General features: G+C 55.0%; 1 protein-coding gene and 1 pseudogene across 3 annotated transcripts; both read left to right on the top strand.

The window, feature by feature from the left end:
* Positions 1 to 4,565: 4,565 nt before the first annotated feature.
* PWWP3A (PWWP domain containing 3A, DNA repair factor) lies at positions 4,566 to 27,375 on the top strand. 3 transcript variants are annotated; one of them, XM_039466404.2, is made up of 14 exons: positions 4,566 to 4,636; positions 5,873 to 5,996; positions 6,561 to 6,646; positions 7,836 to 7,906; positions 9,563 to 10,441; positions 11,577 to 11,678; positions 14,043 to 14,113; positions 15,797 to 15,873; positions 16,603 to 16,663; positions 18,710 to 18,785; positions 19,007 to 19,057; positions 20,016 to 20,452; positions 22,723 to 22,811; positions 25,789 to 27,375. In XM_039466404.2, exons 2-14 carry the CDS (start codon positions 5,937 to 5,939, stop codon positions 25,841 to 25,843), a joined length of 2,115 nt encoding a protein of 704 aa, XP_039322338.1. In that variant the 5' UTR covers positions 4,566 to 4,636; positions 5,873 to 5,936; the 3' UTR covers positions 25,844 to 27,375. The 3 variants fall into 3 exon arrangements, with proteins under 3 accessions (XP_039322338.1, XP_074240981.1, XP_074240983.1); XM_074384880.1 differs by having other exon boundaries at positions 4,583 to 4,751; XM_074384882.1 differs by lacking the exons at positions 4,566 to 4,636; positions 5,873 to 5,996; positions 6,561 to 6,646; positions 7,836 to 7,906; positions 9,563 to 10,441 and adding an exon at positions 10,835 to 10,920 and having other exon boundaries at positions 25,789 to 27,374.
* Positions 26,743 to 27,490, top strand: LOC104650342 (uncharacterized; annotated as a pseudogene).

Here is a 27,490-nt window from a genome sequence, read left to right as displayed (position 1 = left end):
TGTTTTTATTTTTATTATGTATTTATGTACGTATGCATTTATGTATTTGAGACAGAGTCTCACTCTGTCGCCCAGGCTGGAGTGCAGCGGCACCGTCTCGGCTCACAGCAATCTCCGCCTCCTGGATTTAAGCGATTCTCCTGCCTCAGCCTCCCAAGAAGCTGGGATTACAGGCACGCACCACCACGCCTGGCTGATTTTTGTATTTTTAGTAGAGATGGGGTTTTGCCATGTTGGCCGGGATGGTCTCGAACTCCTGACCTCAGGTCTCCAAAAGTGGGATTCCAGGATTGAGCCACCGCTCCCGGCCTTGTTTTGTTTTTAGCAACAGGGTCTCCCTGTATCGCCCCTGCTGGAGTGCAGCGGAGCAATCTCAGGTCACTGCAGCCTTGACCTCCTGGGCTCAAGGCATCCTGGTCTCCCCAAGATATTCCTGACTTCCATGAAGCCCCTGGGTCTCCAGAAACGCCCGTTTCTCTCTTGTGTTCTGAATTTCCTGTGTAACCGTGGCTTGTGTGAAGGGGGCTGGTAATTGGACATCTGTAAAGCTCCTTGGCGGTGGGGCCCTGTCTAAGCTGGCGGTCGGAGCTCCGTGTTAACAAGGTCAAGGTATGGTCAGGGTTTCCAGTGTGGTCCCCTTATGGCCTAATTAGGGACTTGAATGGGTTGCAACACTGGTTGAGTTTCAGTTCAGAGGCTATTTTGATGTTACAGTTCAATCACTTTAGAAAATATAGATTCAGTTCTGGTTCAGGCTGGCTCACTAGGTATGTGTCTGTATGTTTTAGTCTTTGATTTAGTTCATGGTTCAGTAACAAACTTAATACATTTTTCACCCATCATCAAATTAACAAAGATGAGCGAAATAATCACGCCTGGCCCTCGTGCAGGGTGTTAGATGGGCCGTGGTAATGGGGGGCTGCCGCAGACGTGAATTGGTACCTTTCTGAAAAGCAGCTTGACGTGATCTGTCAGATGCCTTGAGGAGGTCCAGACCCTCAGACCCAGCAATTTCCACCTCCTGGGATTTATCATAAGGATACGATCAGATGTGCACCAAGATTTACATACGAGAGTTGCTTCCTGCAGCCTTATTTACATCATGGAAAAATCAGGAATCGCTGAAATGTCCCACAGTACAGGTCTGGTTAACGAAAACAGGATAGCGACCGTTGTTTTACGACGTCTTCAGTAACGAGAGGGAACGGTGTATGATACTTTCCAGCAGAAGGGAAACGTTTTAATTAAAGCCGTAACTGACGTGCGAGCCGGAAGGAGCCTGTGAAAGGGGGTTCTGGCAGAGACCTGCCAGGCCTTTGTGCTGCCTTAGAAGCAGACCCTTTATTGAAACGGCGAGTCTCTACGGTTTAGGATAGAAATTCATTCTTTAAATAAAATTTGAGTGAGTGCTGGGTGACAGGGGCTGGGCGTACAATGGCGAGGAAAATAGAACACAGGGAAGTCACAGATGAATGGAGAGGCATTTAATAAAATAAGACCTAACATAGCAGTGGCATAAGAAATCTAAAAGCATTCATTTATTTAATACAAGAGCCAGAGGCTGGGTGTGGTGGCTCATGCCCGTAATCCTAGCACTTGGGGAGGCCGAGGCTGGCAGGTCACCTGAGGTCAGGAGCTCACCAGCCTGGGCAACACGGAGAGACCCCGAGTCTACTAAAAATACAAAAATTGGCCACGTGTGGTGGCATGCGCCTGTAATCCCAGCTACTCTGGAGGCTGAGGTAGGAAAATCACTGGAACCCAGGAGGCGGAGGTTGCGGTGAGCCGAGATGGTGCCACTGACTCCAGCCTCTGTCTCAAAAACAAACTCATTTGAGCTCATAGCAGCTTTGACCGCATAGGCTCAGGCTTCAGTGATCCCCCATCTTGGTCTCCCAAAGTGCTGGGGTTGCAGGCGTGAGCTGTTGCCACGCTGTTGTTTTTTTGTTTTGTTTTGTTTTGAGACAGAGTTTCACCCTTGCTGCCCCGGCTGGAGTGCATTGGCACGATCTTGGCTCACTGCAAACTCCGCCTCCCGGTTTAAGTGATTCTCCTGCCTCAGCCTCCTGAGTAGTTGGCATTACAGGCACGCGCCACCACGCCCAGCTAATGTTTGCATTTCTGGTAGAGACGGTGTCTCACCATGCTGGCCAGGCTGGTCTCGAACTCCTGACCTCAGGTGATGTGTCAGCTTTGGCCTCCCAAAGTGCTGAGATTACAGGCGTGAGTCACTGCCAGCTCAGATTTAAGGTGAGAGAATGATACCCGAGACATGGTTCTTGCTAGGCACCCACAGACCACCACACCCATTTTATAGACAAACCAAGACTCGGCTGGACAAGGTGGATCCCGCCTGTGACCCCAGCATTTTGGAAGGCAGAGGCGGGAACATCTCTTGAGCCCAAGAGATTGAGACCAGCCTGGCCAATAGAGCAAGACCCCGTCTCTAAAAAAATTAAAAATCTTAGCCAGGCATGGTGGTGCGCACCTGGGGTCCCAGCTATTCCGGAGGCTGAGGTGCAAGGATCGTTTGAGTCTGGGAGGTTGAGGCTGCAGTGAGCTATGATTCCGCCACTGCACTCCAGCCTGGGCCACAGAGTCAGACCTCGACTCAAAAATGTGAATAAAAATAAAAAACCAGTGACAGGTGAAAATTCTCAATAATGGGAAAAAAAAATCAGTTGCTAAGGTTGTCGGAATCCATGGAAGACATGAACCTCCTTTCACTGCAAATGTGCCAAAGGAAAAGGAAGTTAGAAGCAGCTTTGTTGCTACCCCTCCCCCTTAAAAAGTAGGGGACAGTGCGGGGCGCGGTGGCTCACGCCTGTAATCCCAGCACTTTGGGAGGCCGAGGCAGGCGGATCACGAGGTCAAAAGATCGAGACCATCCTGGCCAACATGGTGAAACCCCGTCTCTCCTAAAAATACAAAAATTAGCCGGGCGCGGTGGCTCAAGCCTGTAATCCCAGCACTTTGGGAGGCCGAGGCGGGTGGATCACGAGGTCGAGAGATCGAGACCAACCTGGTCAACATGGTGAAACCCCGTCTCTACTAAAAATACAAAAAATTAGCTGGGCATGGTGGCGCACGCCTGTAGTCCCAGCTACTTGGGAGGCTGAGGCAGGAGAATCGCTTGAACCCAGGAGGCGGAGGTTGCAGCGAGCCGAGATTGCGCCATTGCACTCCAGCGTGGTGACAGAGCAAGACTCTGTCTTGGGGGGGGAAAAAAAAAAAGTAGGGGACAATGGGTGAAGAGTGTTTCTACCAGTCTTTTTATCTTTTCTTTTTTGAGACAGAGTCGTGCTCTGTCTCCCAGGCTGGAGAGCACTGGGGCAACCACCCCTCACTGCAACCTCTGCCTCCTGGGTTCAAGTTATTCTCCTGCCTTAACCTCCCAGTTAGCTGGGATTACAGGCGCCCTTCCTCACGTCCGGCTAATTTTGTATTTTTAGTAGAGACAAGGGTTCACCATGTTGGCCAGGCTGGTCTCGAACTCCTGACCTCAGCTGATCTGCCCTCCTTGGCCTCCCAAAGTTCTGGGATTACAGGCGTGAGCCTCCACCCGGGCCTTTTTCGCATTTTTTTTTTTTTTTTAAATAGAGATGGGTAGGGGTGGGGCCGGGCGTGGTGGCTCACGCTGGTAATCCAAGCACTTTGGAGGCCAAAGCAGGCGGATCACCAGAGGTCGGGAGTTCAAGACTGGTCTGACCAACATGATGAAACCCCATCTTAAAAAAAAAAAAAAAAAGACAGAGAGATGGGGGGGGTCTCACTATGTTGTCCAGTGGCGGCGGCCACAGAGGCTCACGCCTGTGATCCCAGCACTTTGGGAGGCCGAGGCAGGTGGATCACCTGCGTAAGGAGTTCGAGACCAGCCTGGCCAACATGGTGAAACCCTATCTCCACTAAAAATACAAAAATTAGCCGGGACTGGTGGCGGGTGCCTGTAATCTCAGCTACTCGAGAGGCAGAGGCCGCTGTGAGCTGAGGTCGCGCCACTGCATTCCAGCCTGGGCGACAGAGCAAGACCCCGTCTCAAAAAAACAAACAAACAAACAAAACGCAAACAGCCCAGGGAGAGGCCTGACTCCCGCCATGCGCTGGGGGTCTCGGGACCCTCCCAAGGTGGGGTCTGCTCTAGTTCAGAAGCTCATGACGCCTTTGCGGGGTGCCCGGGCGCCCCGGCTTTGGGATCAGTCAGACTCAGGTCCGTGGCGCGCAGCTCTCGGGCTGGGAGATGCCGCAGAACCTGGAAGATGATCGAAAGTTCTGGAAGCTTCTCTCAAGGGTCGTCGCGAGCGATGACGCCCGTTTCCCCACCGAGACCGGCCTCCGGGGGTCTGAATGGAGGACAAAGGACCGGGAGCGCGAGAAGGCGGCGCCCGAGAGCGGCCACACGCGCCCCGCCACCCGCTCTCCTAAGTCGGGAACTCGCGGGCGAACGGCAGAGGCGGTCGGCGGAAGGGGCGGAGCCGACTCGCGGCCGCAGACGCTGGAGGGGGCGGGGCCTTCGCGCGTTGGGAGCGTGCGCGTCCCATTGGGCGGCGGGAGGCAGGGGGCAGGGATTGGCGGCGCCGCGAGGTAAGCCCCGCCTCCGGCCCCGCGGGGAGCGGCGGCGGCGGCGGCGGCGGAGGCGGTGAGCGCGGGCGGCGCGGACGGCGGCGGTTGGCGGGCGGGTCCTCCGCCGTTGGGGCCGCCGCGGCCTCCTCGCCCTGGCTCGGGGCGCCGCTCTCGGGAACGCCTGGGGCCGGGTGAGCCCGGCGGGATGCGTTCCTCTCTTCCGCCAGGCGGGGGCTGGGGCGAGGAGGCCTGGCCTGGGGGGAGGGGCGGCCCCGGCCTAGAGACTCTTCGGGGGCGCCTGGTCCCCGCCGCCATGCGAACCCCTCACTCTGCGCGGACCCCGTTTCCCGTCCCTGCCGCTGTGGGCCCCCCAGTTTGCCTGGATCGCCTTTCCCGCCCTTGTTGCCGTGGGCCTTCCCTTTACCTGAACCCCCTTTCCCGTCCCTGCCGCCGTGGGCCCCCCTTCTACCTTGGACCCCATCTCCGTGGACCCTCTCCCCCATATTTGCTGCCTGGACCTACGTCTCCTTCCTTGGATCCTCCCCCCACCGTGAAACCTCCCATCCCTGCTGCCTGGACCTTCCGCTCCACCTCCTCCCTGAGCCCCCCGACTTCTGCTGTGACACCCCGCCCCCGCTCCTCTGTTGTCCGACTCCCTGGTTCCTGCAAACCGCAACCCTCCCTCCCCGGTGAAATCCCTTTCCCTGCAGCCTGGACCCCGACTTCTGCTGCTGTGCCTGAAACGCCACCCCCACCTCTGCCGGGAACCCCCTCTTCCCTGCAGCTGAATTCCACCCCACCCCCAAACCTTTCATTTCTGTCAACAGCCAAGCCAGTCCTTCCCAGTGGCGCCCCGAACGGCCTGCAGCTGTCCCGCTCTTTCCAGGGACCTGGCAGGCCAAGGAGCGGGCGTTTTTCGGCTCTTTGTGTGTGTGTGCGCGGTGGTCTGCTGTTGACCCCCCAAATTGGGGAGGGTCGTGCGCTTTGATTGTGTAAAACGCCTCTCCTGCCGAGTTCGGAGGCAGGCCTTCTGCGCGGAGATGATTTATTCAGGAGCCTTTTAAAAATAAGCTAGGCAGAACCTTCTGGGGGGACTGTGCTCTATTTTATTTATGAAAAAATGCAGGCGCCCTCCCCGGGTGCCCAGCCCCGCCGATTGTCGGTCTGTTTTTTGGCATAGAGCCTCTCAGTGCGGGATCGTGGCATCGAACCCTCTCCTGGAGGCCGAGCCGAGCTCACCTTTGCCCCGAGGGCTGTGTCTGCGTTCACATCGCAAACAGTTTGATAAACCTCCCTGCACATTTTGTTGCAGGGCACACCCGCGCCAGACCTCGGAGGACTTTGCCAAAGCCCCGCCGCCTGCCACATGTGCGTGAATGATGGCGGATGCCAAGTATGTCCTCTGCCGATGGGAAAAGCGATTATGGCCTGCGAAGGTGACAGCCATTATTCTGCCACTTCAGGAATTAGAAATGACTTTCGGGTGACAAGTAAAATCTTTATCAGGAGATACCTAGGAGCTGCTTCAGTGAAGGAATGGAGCTAGGACGGTCGGCACCGATTCTTCTTCCCCGTTTGATAGGGTTTTGGTCTAGTGCTTCCAAGGTTACGCTTCCAGAAATGTCTTTTTTTCCCCACACACTTAAAAAAAAAAAAAAAAAAAAGAATGAGCTATAAAAAGGCATGTAAGTCTGTAACTCAAGGAAAAATCTGGCGAGCAGCCCTGTGATAGTAAATTATGGTCGTGTTCAGGGAGGCTTTCCAGCAATTCAGTACAGTGCTTGCGCCAGTGCAGAAGCCCGGGGCCTTGTCTTTGTCTGCCACTGACCTCTTGTGCCTCGGTTTCCCCATCTGTGAAACAATGGGGATCGGACCAAATACCTGAAATCCCGTGGTCGTGGACCTTCGGGATGGCCTGCTGCGTTTGTACGAAGTGTTGCCACTGTTTTTTACTAGGTCAGCTGTTTTAATAACGTGGATTTCCTTTTTTTTAAATGTAGGTTTTGGCCCGAACCAAGACTTCAACAAAACATAAGAGAAAAAAGGAATATTTTCTAGATGTCCAAATCCTCTCCCTAGAGGAAAAGTTAAGTGTCGTGTTTTTTCCAATACCGTCTTTTTCCTGTGTAGATTTCGGATACTTCCATTCCCTACCCCCACAAAACAGTTGAAGTCCACTCTTAATGGGCTTCTTCACCATTTGCTTACTGTAATTCATTAATGCTCGTAATAACCTCATGAGAAAGCAACTCGTTTGATTTTATGCCACTTCGGAAGCTGAAGCTGTAAACGAGGCATTCTGTGAGATCTATGGAGAGATCGGTGCAAAAACTGAATACATGTAAATTATACTCAGTTTGTGGTTAAAATAGGGATTTTTTTTGGGTCCGTTTCTTAATCATTGCCATGCCATAAAAATAGGGATATTTCCTCCCTGGAGATCTGTGTGTCTTTTCTTCAGAAACCTCCGTGGCAGGCCCATCCGTTTTGAAATATTTGGTTTTTGAGCCTGTCACTCTAAACTAGTCTTCAGCATTCAGAAGGCGAATAACCCGTGACCAGGCGGCACGCGGTTCTGCTCTGCGAGTGTCTGGCACTGGGGAGGTGTAAGTCCTCTAGAGTGACGGCAGTTCTGAGGCCCAGTCCCGTGTGATCGTGGCGAGGGTGCTTCTGCCGGGAGAATTTCCAGTTCGGGAGAGAGCAAGGAGACTGACCCCTCGGGGTCCCAGTCATTGGTCCCCTGTCGCTCTTGCTCTTTCTTGCGGCGCTCCCCCTGCCCCACTCCTTCCTGCCTGCATCTTCAGAGCGGCCTCGGAAGCACGCCTGGTCCCCAGCTCACGCTTTCCCTGCGGCTGGGAAGGTAATTGAATACTCGAGTTTAAAAGGAAAGCACATCCTTTTAAACTAAAACACACCTGCTGGGCTGTAAACAGCTTTTAGTGACATTACCATCTATTCTGAAAATCTAACAAAGGAGTTATTTGTGCAGTTGAAAAGTAGGATTTGCCTCATAAAAGTCACAATTTGAATTCATTTGTACTCTTAAATCCAGCCAACCTTTTCTGTCTTAAAAGGGGAAAAAAAAAATATTCACCAGGGTTCTTGCTGCCTCTAACCCCAGGCAGATAAATTCCTAGTTGGCTGTGACTTTTGGTTTCAGTGGAAGGTTGAGGAGGAAAATGCAATGAATTCTTTTGTTACCTGCAGGAAAACGTGTTTGAAAATGTCTGGGTGGCGGTGGCTGGTGGTGTATAATGTCGATTCTGTCTCTGCAGAATTCAGGTGAAAAGCACCGAAGTTGAGATCCTAGAGAAGTCTCACATCGAAGCCATTGCCTCCTCCTTAGGTAAGAGTGTGTTTCTAAGTGGCCACTAGGTTTTAATAACGTAAGAGATCATTTGGGAGAACGTGAAGGCTCAGCTTTCTGGGTAAAAATTCACCCTGTTCATCATGTTTTTCTTGATACAAGGGCACGTGAATTCCCTGAGCTGCAGGAGAAGGGAGCGTGGGTCTGCTTTCTTAAACCTTTCCAGAATGTGCCCTAGAACCACGCCCATTCTTGACACCCAGAGTGGTCCCTGGTGAGCATCAAGGTCGTCTGATTCCTCCGTGGCCTCCAGTATACAAGACGTGGATGACTTTGCTTCCATGAAGGGGGGCGGTTTTCCTTTCTCCTTTGCTCTTCCCGTAGTAAGACTCCCTGTGGTTCTGTCTCTGACTGGCCAGTCTGGTCTCAGTCCAAGGTTTGAGAAGCAGTTGGTCGTGTGTGTAAAATTCCAGAGCGGAGCCCAGTGGAGGGAACGGGTGGCCTGGCACTGGAGTTGGTGGCGCCCCATTGTTTGAGGCACTGTCATGGTGGGCACGAGGCAGGTTAGAAGTGGAGATCTCAGCTTCCCGTCCACCCCGGTGCGCTTTCTCCCGGGCCCTCAGTTCGGCACCCACCTCCTTTGCAGGCAGTGGGTGAGAAAGGCTTTGCCTGAGCCCAGCCAGCGACATGTCACGCACACACACAGTGAGGAGCATCATGGAGTGCGTGCTCCCTAGCCATAGCTCTGAAACCCAAACGTGCCGTCTTTCTCCTCAAAGTGGCACTATTTATCCTATTTGCAAAGAATTGTTTCTCTTATGAAAAGATGGGCCAGAATTGCTTCCAATGCTGTTTATCAAATCAGGTCTGTTTTCCTGTGTCTTCCGAAAAATGGCTCTTGTTTAAAGCAGGGTCTGTCTCTGTAACTTAGGCAGGGTTGACCATCCTCTCAGACGCTGGCATCCTCGCTGGCGCAGATTGTGTTGGGGGCCGGTTGTTTGTGGGGGCCTTTAATATTCAGCTGGGAAATACTGTTATGATTGAGGCATTATGCCCGCTGAGTTGTGATACTGCATCCATCATCTTGTTCAAATAAATAGCGCCATATCTCTATGTCGGAATGAATAAATAAGCGTCCTGCAGCAGGGAGGTTGGGCTGGAAACCAGAGGCCCACGATGCTCTTTGCTGGCTTTGAAATGCCCTTGCAAAGAAGTATTGAAAATTGACCAGCCCACAATGAGTCTTTTAAATCTCCTGTTTCTTGCTACCACCAACCCCCCAACCAGGAATACGTGGCCGGCAGAGTTCTTTATGTAGTTGGCATTGGGTTTTATGGACCCTGATTGAATTTGAAATTGTAAGGCTGAGAGAGGATTTGCAAAACATTTGAATACATTTTGCTCACAGGATTGTTTTGTAACTCGGAGGAATTTATGTTTCTAGCCAATCAGATTAAGGTCAGTAAATGTGGTTTTTAAGAACCTGAAGCCTGGAAGCCCGGGATGAATAGCTGTTGTGTGGTAGCCTCATCCCCTTTTTGGGAAAATGTAGGTGAGAAGTGTTAGTCCTCCCCGTCAGGGACTGAGGTATGAAACCAGCCGTCAGAGCTAGACAAGTGTGCTTTGAGAGCGGTGCCCGACTGCGGCGCCCGGGCCGGGAGCGTGACCGGCATTGTGTGTGTTCCGTCCCTGCAGCCGCACAGAGTGAGGTTCCCGCGGCTCCCCTGGAAGAGCTGGCCTACAGACGGTCACTTCGCGTGGCTCTGGATGTGCTGAGCGAGGGGCTTGTGTGGAGTCGAGGAAGCTCCCCGGACACGGGTAGGGCTGAGCGGTCTCCGAGGAGGAAGCCCCCGGAACCCGTCCCCTCGCCCTGCGGTTCCAGCTCCTCGTCTCCTCCTGGCGGAGGCGTGGTGGGCAGTTCCGGACCTCACAGAAGGAGGGAGTGCGTGCGGCAGAGCCCGTCAAGGCCGTTCACTTGTGAAAAGGACCCCAAGTGCAAAGTGGACCACAAGAAGGGACTCAGGAAAAGTGACAACCCTGGAGGCCTTTCGGTCCTCTCAGCTGGAGATGGTTCCCAGGATGGGAGCCAGTCGAGAATCCACCGCCAAAGTGGGACTCTCACAAGTAAGAGGGGAAGAAAGTCAGCACCGAAGTCCAGCCTGTGCCCCGGGGGGTCTTCCCTTTCAGAGAGTGGTGCGGAGGAAGACAGTGGGAGCGAGGCAGGCCGCTGGGCAGCTCCGTCCTCGCCCTGCGGGGTCAGGAAAGGCAATCCCTGTGCCAACGCCGGTCTGCCGTCGGGCAGCCTCACTGTGCCCCTAGCCCCTGAGCCCTCAGCCTGCTCGGAGCGCGGCGAGTGCTCTGCGAAGAAGAGGCCGCGCTTGGATGGCAGCCAGAGGCAGCCTGCCGTGCAGCTGGAGCCCAGGGCCGCCGGGGCTGCACCGTCCCCTGGGCCAGACGTGGGGCCCAGGGAGTCCCTGACCCTGAGAAGCACTGCCAGTCTCCGCCTGCCTCCCTCCCGCGCCCCTGTGGATGAAACCAGACGTCCTCGGCCGGATTCCCAGAAGCTGGAGGAAGGTAAAAGTTTCTCGTGGAGGGGGACAGCACAGAGGGTGGAGTCCTGCTCCTCCCGCAGCCAGACTGGGGAGTGAGGCACGCGTGCATTTCTAACCGGCTCTTAATGAGATCATTACTGAAGTAGACTTAGAGCAGAGCCTTCCTCGTTCCTGTTTGTCTGTCTCCCCACTGGGCTGTAATTACTTCACCTTCTCCCAAATACTGGTATTCTTATTTTTGTTCAGAAGCGCAGGGAGTCAGGCACGTGGGGAGCCCGTGGAGGGGCGGACGGGCCACAGTTGTGTGCAGCGGGGCTGGGAGCATTGTGGCTGTGCTGAGGCTGAGGCTGCGCCCCGAGGATTAACCCTTCCGTTAACTGTTACAGAAGCAATAACGCACTCCCATTACGTTGGGCAGGAATCTGAAAAGTGATTAACTCACTCAAAAGCCTCCCGATGTTTTCAGAATTCACGTGCAGATGTGTTTTTGTGTGGTTGCAGGCAAGCACTGTGATTTGTTTCCTTTTAACGTTGTAGCATCCCTGAATTTTGAAATGCGAGTTCTGAAATCGTAATTACTGCATGTTCAAATGTCTGGAAATCTGCTTGCTACTCACTGCGTAGATTTCAGGCTTGATTCTGAACTTCTTTGCTGAGGCCCCCATCTCCTTAGCTTGGTGGAGCGGCCGGGAACTGAGGGTGCCTGTCTGCCACGCTCCAGAAATGACAAAGTGTCTGAAGGCGCAGTGGCCGCACCCTGCCCTGCTCCACAGTCCGCTCCTGTCCCGGCCCTCCCTGCGTTCCCACTGAGCGCCTCAGATGTGAATGGGTAGCTGGGCCGGGACAAAAGGGGGATTCCCACCCAGAGTGTGCGCAGCTTCTGTGGCTGAGGTGGCTGCTGCTGACGGCCCGCTCTCCCTTCACCTTCACCTTCACCTTCACCGCAGGCCTCTCTCCCTCCCTCCCTCCCTCTCGTGTTTTCTTGAAAATGTGGTTTATTAGAAGCGCACTCTGCTTGGATTTGGCAGTGTGGGGTTGTGTGTAGCACGGAGCCTTTTCTCGATGCATTGACGGTCATGTGTCATGAAATGTTTTCTTGGGATGAGTCATCAAGCCAGCGCAGTGACGATGAAAGTCTGATATCACGTTATTGGCAGATTGCCGGTCTTCCGAAGTGTCTCTGAGGTCGAATTCGATGCGTTCTATACTGGAGGAAGACGAAGAAGATGAGGAGCCACCAAGAATCCTTTTATACCACGGTAAGCAGTGACCAGGGAGCATGCCTGCAGCCCTAACGACGCGCTCAAAGGCAGTGTGGGCTGTGGTTCTGAGACCGTGCCTGCCATCCTCCACCAAAGGGCTCCTGCTAGTTCATTTCTCTCCCACTGAACCGAGGCCTGGAAGGGACCTTCAGAAGTGCCACGTTGTCAGTCCTCTATCTTAAGCATAACCTACACAAAGGGAAGAGGGACTCCTGGGAAGAGACGGCCCAGCCCTCCCTGTTAGAGCGCTACTCCTGTCACTTACCTCCAGCCCTCGTCCTCCTGGCCCCTTGCTGGGAATGAAGGACGGCCCGGGGAGCCCAGGGGCTGTGCCGCCATCGCTTGGGTGTGGCCGTGGCCCTGTCTGGAGGCCTCCGTTGGCGATGGTGCTGGGGAGGCCGTCCAGGGGGAGAATTGTTCCCGGCCTCTCCTGTAAGTAGCTGCTTGCACAGGAGGGAAACCTGCTTTTAGGTGCCGCAGAACAGCTACGTGGAAGGGACTAGAAATGAGAGACCCGAAGAGCTGAACCAGCCGTGACAGAAAGTCAGCTTTGCGAACCAAGTCACGACATCCAGCCCCGGAAGCATTCAGCTCAGCTAATCTTGCTTTTCTTTAACCTTCTAGTTTCAAAATAATTGTAGATTCACAAAACAGTTATGGATGGTACAGGGAGGGCCGCGGGCCTCTCTCCCGGGCTCCCCCGCCGGCAGCACCCGGAAGACGCGGGGTGCTTCCTGGCCAGGAAGCTGCTGTGGGTGCAGCCACGGGGGCTCCAGTTCCCGCACACTGGAGTGCCTGTGGTCTTGCGACATCGTTTCTTTTCTTTGTCCAAGCCGTTTGAGTGCTTTTCCATCATTTAGTGAGCTTCATTACAGCTTCACATTTTCCTTTTTTTTTTTTTTTTTTTTTTTTTTTTTTTTGTTTAATGCTAATGGTCAGACTTTTGAACAGTTTTCCACATGCTCTTCGGAGCCCTTTCCTTTGGGTGAGGAGTCGCCACTCACCAAACCCTGCCTCACCCATTGGGCACCTGCCTGGATGGTCGGGGATCGCGGGCGCTGTGGGGCAGTCGCCGGGGCCTTCCGGGAAATCATCTCTGCAGGATCAGTTGACACACGGGAAGAGCACAGAGCCCTTGGGAAGGCCCCTTCCCACCACGCCGCCCCACAGGGTCGGGACAGCAGGCCTCACAGAGCCCGGTGCTGGCTGGCTTCTGGCCCTGCGGGGACTGGGCTTTGCTCCCGTTTGGTTTTGCTTCCTGCCAGGCTGGCCGTTTTTTGAGCCCTGACCGGCCTCTGAATTGGCTGCCTGTCCACCTGGGCCTGGAAGTTTCTCTTGAAGACTGAATGCCCCTCCCCGGTCGCCTCCCCTCTCCTCCGCTCAGGCTGGTTACGTTACAGCGACCGGCAGCACTTCCGTCTTCCGCTGTGCCGTCTGCCACGCAGAGGCTTTGTGTGTCTAAGGACAGCCAGTTGCCAGTAGTTTTTCTAATACTTCAGTTTTAAAATTGTAACTCATTCCCTCATTTTTTGGCATTGAGAATATTCATAAATAGTTTTCTGGTTACGTTTTAAATTTTCTTAGTTTTGACCCTGGTTTCTCAGAATCCCCTGTAGAAATTCGCCCCAGTGTTGGGCTCTTTTCCGCGCACCGTGGCCTCACGTCTGTCGTGTGCCACTCTTTTTAAAAAGTGTCCTCCTGGGCCGGGCGTGGTGGCTCAAGCCTGTAATCCCAGCACTTTGGGAGGAGGGTGGATCACAAGGTCAAGAGATCGAGACCATCCTGGTCAACATGGTGAAACCCCGTCTCTACTAAAAATACAAAAAATTAGCTGGGCATGGTGGCGCGTGCCTGTAATCCCAGCTACTCAGGAGGCTGAGGCAGGAGAATTGCCTGAGCCCAGGAGGCGGAGGTTGCGGTGAGCCGAGATCGCGCCATTGCACTCCAGCCTGGGTAACAAGAGCGAAACTCTGTCTCAGGAAAAAAAAAAAAAAAAAAAAAAAAAAAAGTGTCCTCCTGTGGAGGGACTTTAGAGAGAGAAATTGCACACACGGGACAGAGCCGCTGCCACCCCAACGGCACCCTCGCAGCCCAGGTGCTTGGTCACAGCTGAGAGCTCGGCCGCAGCTCACTCCCCACTGCCGCCGTTTTCTTCTGTGGTCTCGTCATTGGCGGTGAGACTCAAGTCCTGCGGGTTATGAATCTGCCCTGCAAATTCTCCTTTTCAGTCAATTACGTGCAAGTCAGGCTTAGACACGATCTCGGGAACTGTTTTTTGGTCTGTTATACCAGTGTGTGATGTGGATTTGACTTGTCTATTCTTTTTTCTGTTGTTTTTCTTTTTTCTTTCTTTAATTCTAGAACCACGGTCGTTTGAAGTAGGAATGCTAGTGTGGCTTAAATACCAGAAATACCCCTTCTGGCCAGCAGTGGTAAGAACAGCTTTCTCCATCTTCTAAAATGTAGTCAGTCACATTTCACGAATTTTTACTCCACTCCTACTCAGTTCTTGATAATTTGTCCTGGACAAATGTTTTCATTATTTTGTTTTTCCTGGGAAAAGTTGGTGGGTTTATACAAAAGAGTTCTGGAGATGTGTGTACCTAAATAAAGGCACAATGGTGGTGGCGTTTATAGGCCACGTTTTTAGCCAAGCAGGCTTAGAAAGACCTTGAAAGAAATATTTGTGGCCGGGCGTGATGACTCATGCCTGCAATCCCAGCGCTTAGGGAGGCCGAGGTGGGTGGATCACAAGGTCAGGAGTTCGAGACCAGCCTGGCCAACATGGTGAAACCCCATCTCTAACTAAAAATACAAAAAATTGGCCTGGCATGGTGGTGGGCACCTGCAATCCCAGCTACTGGGGAGGCTGAGGCAGGAGAATTGCTTGAACCCAGGAGGCGGAGGTTGCAGTGAGCCAAGATCGCACCACTGCACTTAGCTGGGCAACAGAGCAAGACTCTTACCTGGGGATGGGGGAAGGAAAAAAGTTCGCTCATCTTCAGTACTGTGCGTTTCACCCAGTTTTACCCCATTAGAGCTCATTGGTCTCGATGTTGTGGGGTTGGTTGCATGCATCGGGATAGGTGTTTGAAATCCTGTCCAAGTTCCCAGTGTGGGTGTTGGGCTGAAGCAGGAGCAGATTCTCCACTCCCGTCTTGCCGCCTGGAAGTTGCAGTCGTTAGTTTGAGTGCTGTCCTGGCCCTCACCTCTGCTTCCTGGTTTACCCGTTTTTCCCCTTTATTCTCCTAAGAGACAATAGTGTTTAAATCCAAAGGCGTTTGCTCCGCAGCAATCCGGAGATGCTTTTGTTGCTCTGATGACGGACCTCACCCGAGTCACCCAGGCTCCTTGCGTGTATCTGATTACGGTCCTGGACACCTTCGGGTTGAATTGGCGCAGTGTTTGCTGGGGAGGTTGAGCTGGCCTCGTATCGCCTGCTGGCTGGCGGTGTTGGAGGCCGGGCTTCTGGGGCCTCTGCCCTTCCTCAGCACTGGCTTCCCCTCCCGCACCTTGCTAGTCTTCCCTTGTTTTCATCAGTTTCTGGGGTCTCTGCTGGGTTAACAGGTCACTGATGTGGCAGGTTCCTGTGGCATAAGAGCCGGCGGCCTCCCGGGGTGGGGTGCAGCGCGGAAGGGCCGTCTGAGGCGCTGGTTGCTGGTGCTTCTCGGTCTTCTCAGGGTGGCCCCGGGAGGCCAGGACTGGGGGGCTGGGGGCAGGTGGCAGCGCCATGCAGTCCCCCACCCCTCCCCGTGCGGCCTGGACTTGTTCCTGAGCCTTTCCGCGCTCGGTCCACTCACCCAGAGCGTGGAGGATAAACCCACCCTGCTGAGCCCCTGGGAGAATCCGTCAGGTGCTTATTTAAAGAGGCAGCTGGTAGTGGTCGTGTGGTTCTTTTTATTCAAAAACCCATACAAAACTGGCTGATTCCGCTCAAAAGGGAAAGCATTTACGTGATGCGTGAGGCCGTCTCTGCGCTTCCTTTCGAGAGACTTGGCCCGGGTCACCCCAGAGCCGGGGCAGTGCCTGCTAACATGTAGCATGTCAGAAAGAGTGTTTAAGATCCACGGTCTCGTTTTCGTTTTGACATTGTATTCTCTTGGATTTGCGAACAGGTCAAGAGCGTCCGGCGGAGAGATAAGAAAGCGAGCGTGCTGTTCATCGAAGGGGACATGAACCCGAAGGGGAAAGGGTAGCACGGGTCTGGGTTTCTGAGCACGGGCCGGGTGGTGTGGGGACGGAGGGGCGGACGGGAGGCCCCAGCGTGAGTCCAAGCCCGGGCAGGGCCGGTGGGGTATCACTGGAGGTGCGCCCTTCCTGTGACCTCTCACTGGCCGGGAAGGGTGAGCCAGACAAAGGCTGTGTGAAGGATCTGGTCAGATACTCCAGTTTTCACAGTGTGATTTACTGGCTTTGAAAGAGCCCAACCAGATGCTCACTGAGGCCCCGTTTCCCACAAACTAGCAAAATGTGGTCCAGGCAGGTGTGCAGACAGCCTCTCAGCCTCTACCTGAGTTTGCCCCTGGGTTACCTGGTCGGTCCTTAGTCATGGGCTGAGAACACAGGTAGCTGGATCAGCCGGCTGAAAGCAGCCTTCAGACCATCTCACTACATGCTCCAAATGTGAATGCTCAGAACCGGTGTCTTCTGACTCCTGGTACTTCCGAGCTGCCCCGGGGGGTGGGAGGTGTGGCCTGGAGACCAGGCGTGCCTGACTTGGGGGGCCCAGTGAGTGTCGCTGAAGTCACTGGACCCACCATGATGCGTCGAGGACTCCAGGAGCTTCTTGGCAGCTGGGGAAGTGGTCACCTTCCTTAAATAAGCTGGGGCTGGTGGGTCCTGCAGCCGCCTCACTGATCTTTATCAGAGGCTTGTTAGAGGAAGTTCATCCATGTTAACTTTTCCATCTCTCTGCTTCAAGTATCACAGTGTCCCTTAGAAGATTAAAGCACTTTGATTGTAAGGACAAACAGACACTTCTGGTAGGTGGATTATGATTTGTGCTTGCTTCTTTAAGTGGTTTATTTTGTGATTAGTAAATGTGTCCTCTGTAGCTCTGGAAATCGTGGCTGCGGTGTATGTGTGTGAATGACGGTGGGAGTAGCAGAGCCGGGCTGCGTTCCGGCTACTAGAGTTAGATCGTGGGCTCAGTCACTGCACCGAATTCTCACAACTGCCCTGGCAAGTTGCAGCCCCATTTCCCCACTTGACAGGTGAGGAAGCTGAGGCTCTGGCGGGGACAGTTTGCACAAGGCCACCGCCTTCCCTGGCTGACTGTTCTCAGTCCACCCCAGGGCACACGTGCCTCGGCAGCCGCCCCTTGAGGCCGGAGGCGTCCCTAGTTCAGCATGCTCTCCAGTGCCACGGTGAGCCTGGCCTGTGCCATGTGGCGCGTCAGCTTGCTGCAGAGCGGCTCCCCGTGCCCTGGATCTGCAGCCAGCTTTCATCACGCTCTGTCAAACTGCAAGGGGTTTGTCTAACTCAGAAATGTCTGTTTCCCCTCTGGAAATACCCATTTTGTTGTAGCGACTTTGAACACCAACATGTCAACTCAGTGCAATTATTTTTACTTCTCTGGAATCCAGTGTTCAGCCTTTCCTAGATTTTGCCATTACAGCTGAGCCCAAAATGGACATCTTTCTGTCTGTTCCCACATTCTCTCCTGAGGCCACAGGCAGGGCCGAGGCCGTCCCGGCGGACTCTTGTGACGCTGTGCTGTTTTCAGTTTCATGGCAAGCACATGCTTTGGGCGTGGATGGCTTTTTCTTTCCCTAACCTTGTGAGGTTGGCACCGTGTCTGTCCTGAGCTTTTCTTCGTACGTCAGTCACCTGCGTTTCTCTGAGGCGGTGACCCTCGCTCCCTGCCTGTCACCAATTTGGGTGTGTTCACTGCAGCCCGAAGGTGCTGGGGGAGGGCACAGACCACGCAAGAGCCTGGCCTCCCTGACCTGAGCTTGCTTCACGCTCTGAGAAGTGTCGTTTCTGGCACGAGGTGCTGGCTCACGCCTGTGATCTCAGCATTTTGGGAGGCCCAGGCAGAAAAGATCACTTGATCTCGGGAATTCAAGACAAGCCTGGGCAATGTACAGAGACCCTGTCTCTACAAAAGATAACATAAATTAGTAGGCGTGGTGCTACTCAGGAGGCTGAGGTGGGAAGACGGTTTGAGCCCAGGAGCTGGAAGCTGCAGGGAGCCGAGATGGCGCCACTGCACTTCAGCCTGGGCGAGATCCTTTCTCAGAAAATTCAACACGGTGTCTTTTCCACTCTGAAGCATCTGAATTACCTTCTAAATATGGAGGAAGGTGTGGGGAGAGGAGGACAGTAGGAAGCTCCGTGCGTTAGAAGGGCTGCAGTTTATAACACAAAGCCTGTGTTCTGAGAGAGTGTGCGCTCACATCTGCTCGTGCAGTCAGGTGTGGTGGGCACGAAGCCCACCTTATTCAGGGGAAGTCAGTGTGGCTTCTGAGGAAGGGTGTTGGGGAAGCCGTGCTTTAGGAAGGTGCGGGGCTGCTGGGGCGGCAGGGAGTGGTGTCCGCCGGCCTTGGGTTACGCTGATGGTGCACTGTGTTCCCGGTGGCCCTCGGTCCAGTGTTCCCTGGGTCATTGTGTGGTGGTCGTGGCTTTGTGGCATCTGTGGGGCTGCTGTGTCCTTTTCTGAGGACCCACCCAGCTGCCAGCTCAGGTGCTGGCCTAGCCTGGCCACAGTCAACAGCTCCCAACAAAAGCGTCTCTGAGAGCAGCTTATTTCCAAGACTTCACATCTTCTCATCTGGTACATGGGAGGTGTTTCACCACTGTGGATGCCTTCAGGTCGGGCCCAGACCCGGGTCTGGTGTGTGTCCTGCTGACCAGGGCATTCCTGTACGAGGCATCTGCCAGCCCCCTTTGTCAGGGAGGATCAGAGGTGTGGGCTGGAGGGTTGGGTGGCCTGGACACATGGCTAGTCCCCTGGCCTACGTGGCTTCTGAACCCAGGGTGCTTGGGGCTGCCTCCCGCTGACGCCTACCGCCCGGGTCTCCTTGTAGAACCAAGCCAGGGAGGACTTCGACCAGGCCATCGGCTGGTGCGTCTCCCTCATCACGGACTACAGGGTCCGGTTAGGTACGTGGGGTGCTGGGGGGTGGCCCCTCCGAGGGACAGGGCTGGAGCTGCCTGGGGGTGAAGCATGTCTCCGTGGCCCTGGGGCATTCCCTGTGGGTGGGCTGGGGTTCTGGCCTGGCCTGACCATTTCCTAAACAGAGATGCCGGGGCGGCGCCTGGAACATGCTTCCCGGGACTCCTCTTACGTCTACACACTGCTGTCTCCCCTGCACCCCCTGCAGGCTGCAGGTCTTTTGCCGGCTCTTTCCTGGAATATTACGCAGCTGATATAAGTAAGTCTACAGACACATCTTGGAAAGTGTGATCTGCCTTTTAGTCCTTTAGAAAAAAACAGTCTTTTATGTCCAAAGCTGTGGAAGGGGACGTTGGGGTCAAGGCACTGTCCACAGCCACCCGGCATTGTGCAACCCTACTGGGTTTTGATGTGACCCCTGAGGGTCCCTGGGACCTGGGGCTGCTGGTGTCCCTGGCACAGCTTCTCGAGCCTGCCCTGGGGCCCTCATCCCATGGGCCACAGCCACCCTGTCCCAGCTGTGGCTGGTGGCTGCGCACCTCAGATACCGTTCAGAATGTAGCCAGGTGTGGAGGCTCACACCTGTCATCCCAGCACTTTGGGAGGCTGATGTAGAAGGATTGCTTGAGGCCAGGAGATCTAGACTAGCCTGGGCAACAGAGCAAGACCCCATGTCTACAAAATAATAATAGTAGTAATAATAATAATAATAGAAAAAAGTGATCTGGGCTGCTGCACACACGCCTGCAGCCTCAGTGGCTCGGGAGGCAGAGGTGGGAGGACGGCCTGGTGACCTGTGGGACTGCGCCACTGCTCTCCAGCCTGGGGGACAGAGCGGGAACTTGTCTCAGAAAGAAAGAGAATGTGCCACGAACACCAGAACCTTTGGCCAGCCTGTCATTGTTGGTCCAGCATTTTCCGTTGTGGACGGCAGCGGCGCTTGGGGAGTGGACGTGGCTGAATTGATTCTTCTTGGGCAGTGCTTCACGGGCAGGCGCTTCGCTCTGCTCTAAGGGCCCAGTGAGGGGAGAAAGGCCAGGGGGCCCAGCAGAGGAGGGGTCTTGAGGACCGTGAACGCGCCGCTCCCGTGCTGACATGGCGCTTGAGCACTAGGGTCTGCCCCCACCCCGGCCGTGTTGCAGCCTCGCTTCAGCCCTGACCCACGCCGCGTAGGAAGGAACCCATGCGCTGGTCCTGCCACACGTGCTTCTTTGCAGGCTATCCTGTCCGAAAATCCATCCGGCAGGACGTCCTGGGGACCACGTTTCCTCAGCTGAGCAAGGGGAGCCCTGAGGAGCTGGCGCTGGGAAGCCCCCTGGGGCAGAGGCAGCCGTACCGGAAAGTGCTCCCCGACCGCTCTCGGGCCGCCCGGGACCGGGCCAACCAGAAGCTGGTGGAGTACATCGTGAAGGCCAAGGGCGCAGAGAGCCACCTGCGGGCCATCCTGAAGAGCAGGAAGCCGTCGCGCTGGCTGCAGACCTTCCTGAGCTCCAGCCAGTACGTGACCTGCGTGGAGACCTACCTGGAGGACGAGGGACAGCTGGACCTGGTGGTGAAGTACCTGCAGGGCGTCTGCCAGGAGTTGGGCGCCAAGATGCTCCGGCGCACCAACGGGGACCGGATCCGCTTCATTCTGGACGTGCTTCTGCCCGAGGTAAGCCGCGGACACGGACGGGCCTGCGCCGGGACTGTCCAGAACGTGCCCAAGGTGGCGGCCACGGGGCTCGCCCCTGCCCCCTGGCTGTTCGGTGGCCGATGGAGCGGGAGGCCTTGTGTGCTTACGTCCCATTGGTGCTGGGAAGTGGGAGTGCCGTGCACCCGACCCCTGTGCACACACGGAACTGCTTAGATGCTGTTGGGGCCAGGGAGTGCGAAGCTCCCTCCCCACCGTGGGCGCACAGATGCCCCCCAGCCTCGGTGGGTCAGCCCTGGTGAACCCATGGGGAGTGGGAAATTCAGAATTGCATTTAGTACCCAGGTAAACCCGTTGGAATTTGAAAAATGAAATGTCGATAATACATTTAATACTCTGATAAACCCACGGTAAGTAAAAATACCAGAAATTTGTCTGTGATCTTGAACTTCTCCTGGGGATTTGGGGCTTGGGGAGGAGCAAATACAGATTGTTTGCAAGTTTGTATCTGAAATTTCAGAGAGGACACTGCTGGGCATACGTGTACATCTGTGGGAAAAAGTACTCAAAACTATTTAACTTTTTAATTATGGGAATTTTGAAATAGATACAAAAAGAAAATAGCATAATGAATTCTGATGTTCCATAACCTGCCTGGGATGAGTTTTTGGAGCATAGAAGACCTCAAGCATTTGTTTTAACCCATAAATACTTTAGTGCGTGTCTCTAAAAGGAGGTGACTGCCCCCTGGGGACACTGGCAGCGTCTGGTCACATTCGTGCTTGTCACAGCCTGGGGAGCTTCTGGCAGGGAGTGGGTCAGGGCAGGGACACCGCTTGACGACACCCTGCAGTGGTGACCAGGACTGCCCAGCCCAGAGAACGGCCCAGCCTCAGTGTCCACAGGGCCGAGCGGGAGAGACCCTGCTCTCAACCAGACGGACTGTGTTGAAATGGCTTTACCATAATCACAGTACCAAAAAATAGGACTGACTTCTTTTTTTTTTTTTTTTTGGAGACGGAGTTTTGCTCTTGTTACCCAGGCTGGAGTGCAATGGCGCGATCTCGGCTCACCGCAACCTCCGCCTCCTGGGTTCAGGCAATTCTCCTGCCTCAGCCTCCTGAGTAGCTCGGATTACAGGCATGTGCCACCATGCCCAGCTACTTTTTTGTATTTTTAGTAGAGACGGGGTTTCACCATATTGACCAGGATGGTCTCGATCTCTTGACCTCGTGATCCACCCGCCTCGGCCTCCCAAAGTGCTGGGATTACAGGCTTGAGCCACCGTGCCCGGCCAGGACTGACTTCTTAACATGTGGTAACATCTGGTAGTGTGGACTCGGCATACTCCTTTTTTTTTTTTTTTTTTAATACAATAAACTTAAAAATTTTCAGAAATGCACTTGGGGGTTTGGGTTTTGCCTTTTATTCTTGGCTTTTAGTGACCTGAGCTGTTGTTTCTAGTTCAAAAGAGAATACTGGTTTAATTACGAGACATCATTATGGGCTGGGCGTGGTGGCTCACGTCTGTAATCCCAGCACTTTGGGAGGCTGAGGTGGGCGGATCACAAGGCCAAGAGATTGAGACCAGCCTGGCCAACATGGTGAAACCCTGTCTCTACTAAAAACATAAAAATTAGCTGGGTATGATGGTACGCGCCTGTAGTCCCAGCTACTCAGGAGGCTGAGGTAAGAAAATTGCTTGGAACTTGGGAGGCAGAAGTTGCAGTGAGCCGAGATTGCACCAGCGCACTCCAGCCTGGGCAACAGAGCAAGACCCCGTTTGAAAAATAAAAGAGCCGGGCGCGGTGGCTCAAGCCTGTAATCCCAGCACTTTGGGAGGCCGAGGCGGGTGGATCACGAGGTCAAGAGATCGAGACCATCCTGGTCAACATGGTGAAACCCCGTCTCTACTAAAAATACAAAAATTAGCTGGGCATGGTGGCGTGTGCCTGTAATCCCAGCTACTCAGGAGGCTGAGGCAGGAGAATTGCCTGAACCCAGGAGGCGGAGGTTGCGGTGAGCCAAGATCGCACCATTGCACTCCAGCCTGGGTAACAAGAGCGAAAACTCCGTCTCAAGAAAAAAAAAAAAAAAAAAAAAAAGAAAAAGAAAAGAAACATCATTAGAAGCAGGTTCGTGGATGAGGTTCGCACCTTCTGAACCATGAGCTAGACCGTGTGTGGAGGCCAGAACCTGGTGCCCCGGGCTCACTGCAGCCTCCTCAGCTGCGCGCCTCCTGGGGCCTGATGGGCAGCGCCGACTGCTGCTGACCCCGTGCCCTCTCACAGGCCATCATCTGCGCGATCTCTGCGGTGGACGAGGTGGACTACAAGGCGGCCGAGGAGAAGTACATCAAGGGGCCCGTGCTGAGCTACCGGTAGGCTGCTCCCGGCGCTGTCTGCAGCCGCCCGTGTCTCTGCCGACAGGTTCTGCCTCCACGCCCATGGGCCGCTTGACTTGAGGCTGCTACAGCCCCTCTCCCTCGTTCGGTGGCCCGGGTGCTGGGTGGTGAGCTGATCACACAAGCTTGACGTGCCCTACGGGTCTCCCAGCTGGTCGCTGTGGGCAGCACGGGGCCACGGGCGCGTGCCTCGGCCGTGTCTGTTCTTAATCTCTTTTTGCAGGGGGCTGGTGTTTGCATTTGGAACTTTCCTCCCCAGTGTCTGCAGCGCCATGGCTGTGTGAGAAATACAGCGAGATTAAGCAGCAGCAGGGCCCGGCGTTTTCCAGCCAGAAGAATGCTGTGATCAAGATGTTTCTCTCACGTCCATGTGCTTAGCCGCCCTTGGGTATTTGGCCCCCAGAGTGCCTAATCCTGTCTCTGGGCACGCGGCCAGGCCTTGCTGGGAGCCAGGCGGGGCCCACGGGGCAGTGACAGGCTGAAGACTCAACTAGAGTCAAGGATGGGGTGTCCGGCCAGGGCGGCTCGCCCGGCCCACAGTCACACGGCACTTGTGAAGACGCTGAGCTCCCTCGCCAGCCCCGTGTCCTCCCTAGGCAGGGCAAGAGGGGCCACTGGGGAGGTCAGGAAGAAGGAGGTCTGGGGCCTCGGTGGTGTTGGCAGGCACCCCTACAGAGCCGTCCATAGGTGGGATTTGGCTTCATTTAGCGAGTGTTGGCCCAGCTGGCTTAACGAAACAGAAAAGGCCTTTGGAAACAGAAACTGGTGTTTGCCTGCTGGATCTCATGGGCCCAGCCTGTCAGGCTTAAGTAAGGTCCAGGCCACCCGTACCCAGCCTCAGGGCTTGTCCTCCCTCCATTTCAGAAGCCTCGTAACCCATCCTCTCCCTTCTGTGGCCATCTTCCATCCTCATTTTTGGGTTTTTTTTTGAGTCTGGATTGGCAACGTCAAAATCCGTTAGGAGTTCTTCCTGGCTTACGGTTACCATAAAAACCTTCAGCGAACTGGGAGAAATGGTGTTCGGTGCCGTGTTGAAGTGAATTCGGTTGAATACACAGGCTGTGCTTTTATCCCGCCAGGGACGTGGTTGAAATAACGCGAACAGTGAATGGTGTTGTGTCTGATCTTTGGCCTCAGTGGCAGCTCGGGTCACATGTTGGGTGTCCTGGGACCTAGTCCCCGGCCCCTGTGACACCTACCCGGCGTTTCCCAGGCCCTCATGTTGTTCCTTGAGAGTTGCTCCGTGAGCCAGTCTACACTCTTCCCGAGGCCGTCCTCGGGCGGCCCTTCGCCACCGCCGCAGCTGGCATGCTCCCGTTTCTGCCTCAGCTGGGGTGCGCGTCAGAGCCAGCAGCCCGTTTCTCTCTCTTCATCCAGGGCAGCCCCGTTCCTGAGAGGAGTTGCTAGCTAAGCAGTTGTTAACTTAATTTTCCTTTATAGGAGGTCACTTAATAAGGACAGCTTGGCATCTCATACTCTTTTATAAAGAATTATTTTTAAGCTGGGCGCGGTGGCTCAAGCCTGTAATCCCAGCACTTTGGGAGGCCGAGGCGGGCGGATCACGAGGTCAAGAGATCGAGACCATCCTGGTCAACATGGTGAAACCCCGTCTCTACTAAATATACAAAAAAAATCAGCTGGGCACGGTGGCGCGTGCCTGTAATCCCAGCTACTCGGGAGGCTGAGGCAGGAGAATTGCCTGAACCCAGGAGGCAAAAAAAAAGGTTAAATATACATATCATAAAAGTTACTATCTTTTTTTTTTTTTTTTGAGACGGAGTTTCGCTCTTGTTACCCAGGCTGGAGTGCAATGGTGCCATCTCGGCTCACCGCAACCTCCGCCTCCTGGGTTCAGGCAATTCTCCTGCCTCAGCCTCCCGAGTAGCTGGGATTACAGGCACGTGCCACCGTGCCCAGCTGATTTTTTTGTATATTTAGTAGAGACGGGGTTTCACCATGTTGACCAGGATGGTCTCGATCTCTTGACCTCGTGATCCGCCTGCCTCAGCCTCAAAAAGTGCTGGGATTACAGGCGTGAGCCACCGCGCCTGGCAAAAGTTACCATCTTAACCTCTTTAAGTGTACAGTTGGCGATAAGCATATTCACCCTGCTGTATGCAGCAGGCACAGCTGCCCATCTCAACTCATCTCTCTAGACTGAAGCTCCAGCCCTGTCAGACAACTGCCCTCTCGTGTACACACACGCACGTGCACAGACACACCCCCTGGCCCCGTGAGACAACTGCCCTCATACGTACACGCACACTCCAGCCCCATCAGCTGCCCTCTCATGTACACACACACAGAGAGAGAGATGGAGTCTTGCTCTATTGCCCAGGCTGGAGTGCAGTGGTGTGATCTCTACTCAACCTCTGTCTCCCGGGTTCAAGTGGTTCTGCTTCACCCTCGCTGAGTAGCTGGGACTGCAGGTGTGCACCACCATACCTAGATAGTTTTTGTATTTGTAGAGATGGGGTCTTGCTGTGTCCAGGCCAGTCTCAAACGCCTCCAGTGATCCTCCTGCCTTGGCCTCCCTTGGGATTAAAGGCGTGAGCCACTGCACCTGCCCCTACCTCATATATTTTTTTTTAACTTTTTTTTTTTTTTTTTTTGAGATGGAGTCTAGCTGTGTCACTAAGGCTGGAGTGTAGTAGTACAATCTTGGCTCACTGCAGCCTCTGCCTCGTAGGTTCAAGTGAGTGTCCTGCCTCAGCCTCCCCAGTAGCTGGGATTACAGGTTGCCCACCGCCACGCTTGGCTCATTTTTGTATTTTTAGTAGAGAAGAGGTTTCCACACGTTGGGCAGGCTGGGCTTGGACTCGACCTCGTGATCCACCTGCCTTGGCCTCCCATAGTGCTAGGATTACAGGCGTGAGCCGCTCACCTGGTCTCTTTCTCATCCTCTTTGACACACAGTGATTAACTGCTAAAATGAATATCTTGTTTTCTGAAGGGAAAAACAAATGTTTGACAATCAGCTCCTTGAAGAGCGGCGGCGGCGGCGATGAGGGAGCAGCTGGCTGTGCGTCCGCGGGGGCCTGGCGGAGGGAGCGCCTCCGACAGCGGGGCCTCGGGGAGCACGCTCGCTCGTGGAGCCGTCCGTGTTCTGCGTGGCCGTCCTGATTTCCACACTTCTGGAGAAGCCGTTTCGTCCACATTGAAAGCCAGTTTTCTTTGGCAATTTTTTCATTGTATTCTTGGCCCTTTTTTCGAGTTCCAGAGTTCCAGAAAGGTTTGGAAAGGACAGAAGCCTGTGGACAGTGCGTCAGAGCTTGCGGCCGGGCGGCGGTCTCGCCTGACGTGCGTGTCTGTCACGTGGGTTGCGTCTCATGTTAAATGGAAGGTTTTCAGCTGTGTGTGCTGTGAGCACGCCGCTTCGCAAGTGGGAACGGTCTTTCCAGTGTGCTTTCCACCCGCGCCGGTTCTGAGTGTGCTCTGCCGCTCAGCGCGCTGCGGCTCTCAGGAATGAGCCTTCGTGAGAGGTGGGAGTGCGCGTGGCCTCAGGAGGGGAGCAGGACGCATGCCTTTCCAGGGGCCTCCGCGCCGTGGTGAGTGGACTGCAGCGTGCGGCCGTGTGTCCTGGCTGCCGTCGGCCAGGCCGCCCCCCTCCCCTGCCTGCCTGGCCTCTTCTCGTGAGTGAATTTCCCCGCACTGTGTCGTCACCTCGTGGCCAGTCACCGAGGTTTTGGTCATCGGCCTGGATGGCTGTGCTGGGATCCCAGGGTGGCCGGCATCAGGGTCACTGTGGGAGCCCTGCGTGGTCCTGTGGCCGGCCATCACAGAAGCACAGCCTTTGTAGGGAAGCCCAACTGGGCTCCCGTCTGGAGAAACGGCTTCCAGGATGTGGCTCCCGGGTGGGTTCTGGTCCACAGCACGGAGCCGGGGCTGCGGGTTGTTGCTGTGACTCCACGGGGCTCAGCCAGGCTCCAGCAGGGTCGGAGATTCTGGTAAGGTCAAAGCCACAGGTGCTGAATTACTTGTTCTCAGCGGCTGCTCAGGGCGGCGCCTGGACCGCAGTGCTGGACCGCGAAGCTTCCAGGTTCCAGGGCCCGGCAGCCTGGGAGCTGTTCCTCCCCACTCATGGACGGCATCTGACCCTGGCTGGAGGCCTCGCTTTGGGGGCTGTGGACCCTCCTCCCTCAGGCCCTGCCCAGCTCCTGCAGCCACCAGCGAGCAGATGGGAACACGATTGTCTCTGGGACGTGCAAGGCGCTGAGCAAGACGAAGCTGCAAGGACACTCGGCACGTCCTCGCAACCTGGGAGGCGGCAGACGGCCGCTGCTCGGGAACTGTGATTCTACGCAAGTCCGGGAGCAGGAAACCCGGCCCTGGCCTGACAGTTGTGCCTGCACGCTGGAGTTTTGTCGTTTCTGAAGCAGAGGGGCAGACCTGCCCTGGCGCTCTGCTGGTCACTCTTTGGGGGACACAGGGCAGCCAGTGCCACCGCCCGTGGAGGGGGCTCAGCAGCATTGCATGTACAGGCCTCGGGCTGCCTCATGGAAAATCCCCACAGCCGCCCTCCGCGGTGGGTTCCCGAGGGTGCGGGAAGCGCGGGCCCGTGCCGAACTCTTCTGCTGTTGTGAAGTACTTTGATGCGTTTGTTTTTCTGCTGATATTGCCATGTTGTTTGAGGTGGAATTAAAACACTTCCCAGA

Source organism: Saimiri boliviensis, chromosome 14 (genome assembly GCF_048565385.1).
Source record: "Saimiri boliviensis isolate mSaiBol1 chromosome 14, mSaiBol1.pri, whole genome shotgun sequence".
Taxonomy (NCBI): Eukaryota; Metazoa; Chordata; class Mammalia; order Primates; family Cebidae; genus Saimiri; species Saimiri boliviensis.
The sequence above is the reverse complement of the archived record's forward strand: the minus strand, read 5'-3'. Positions and strand labels throughout refer to the sequence as shown.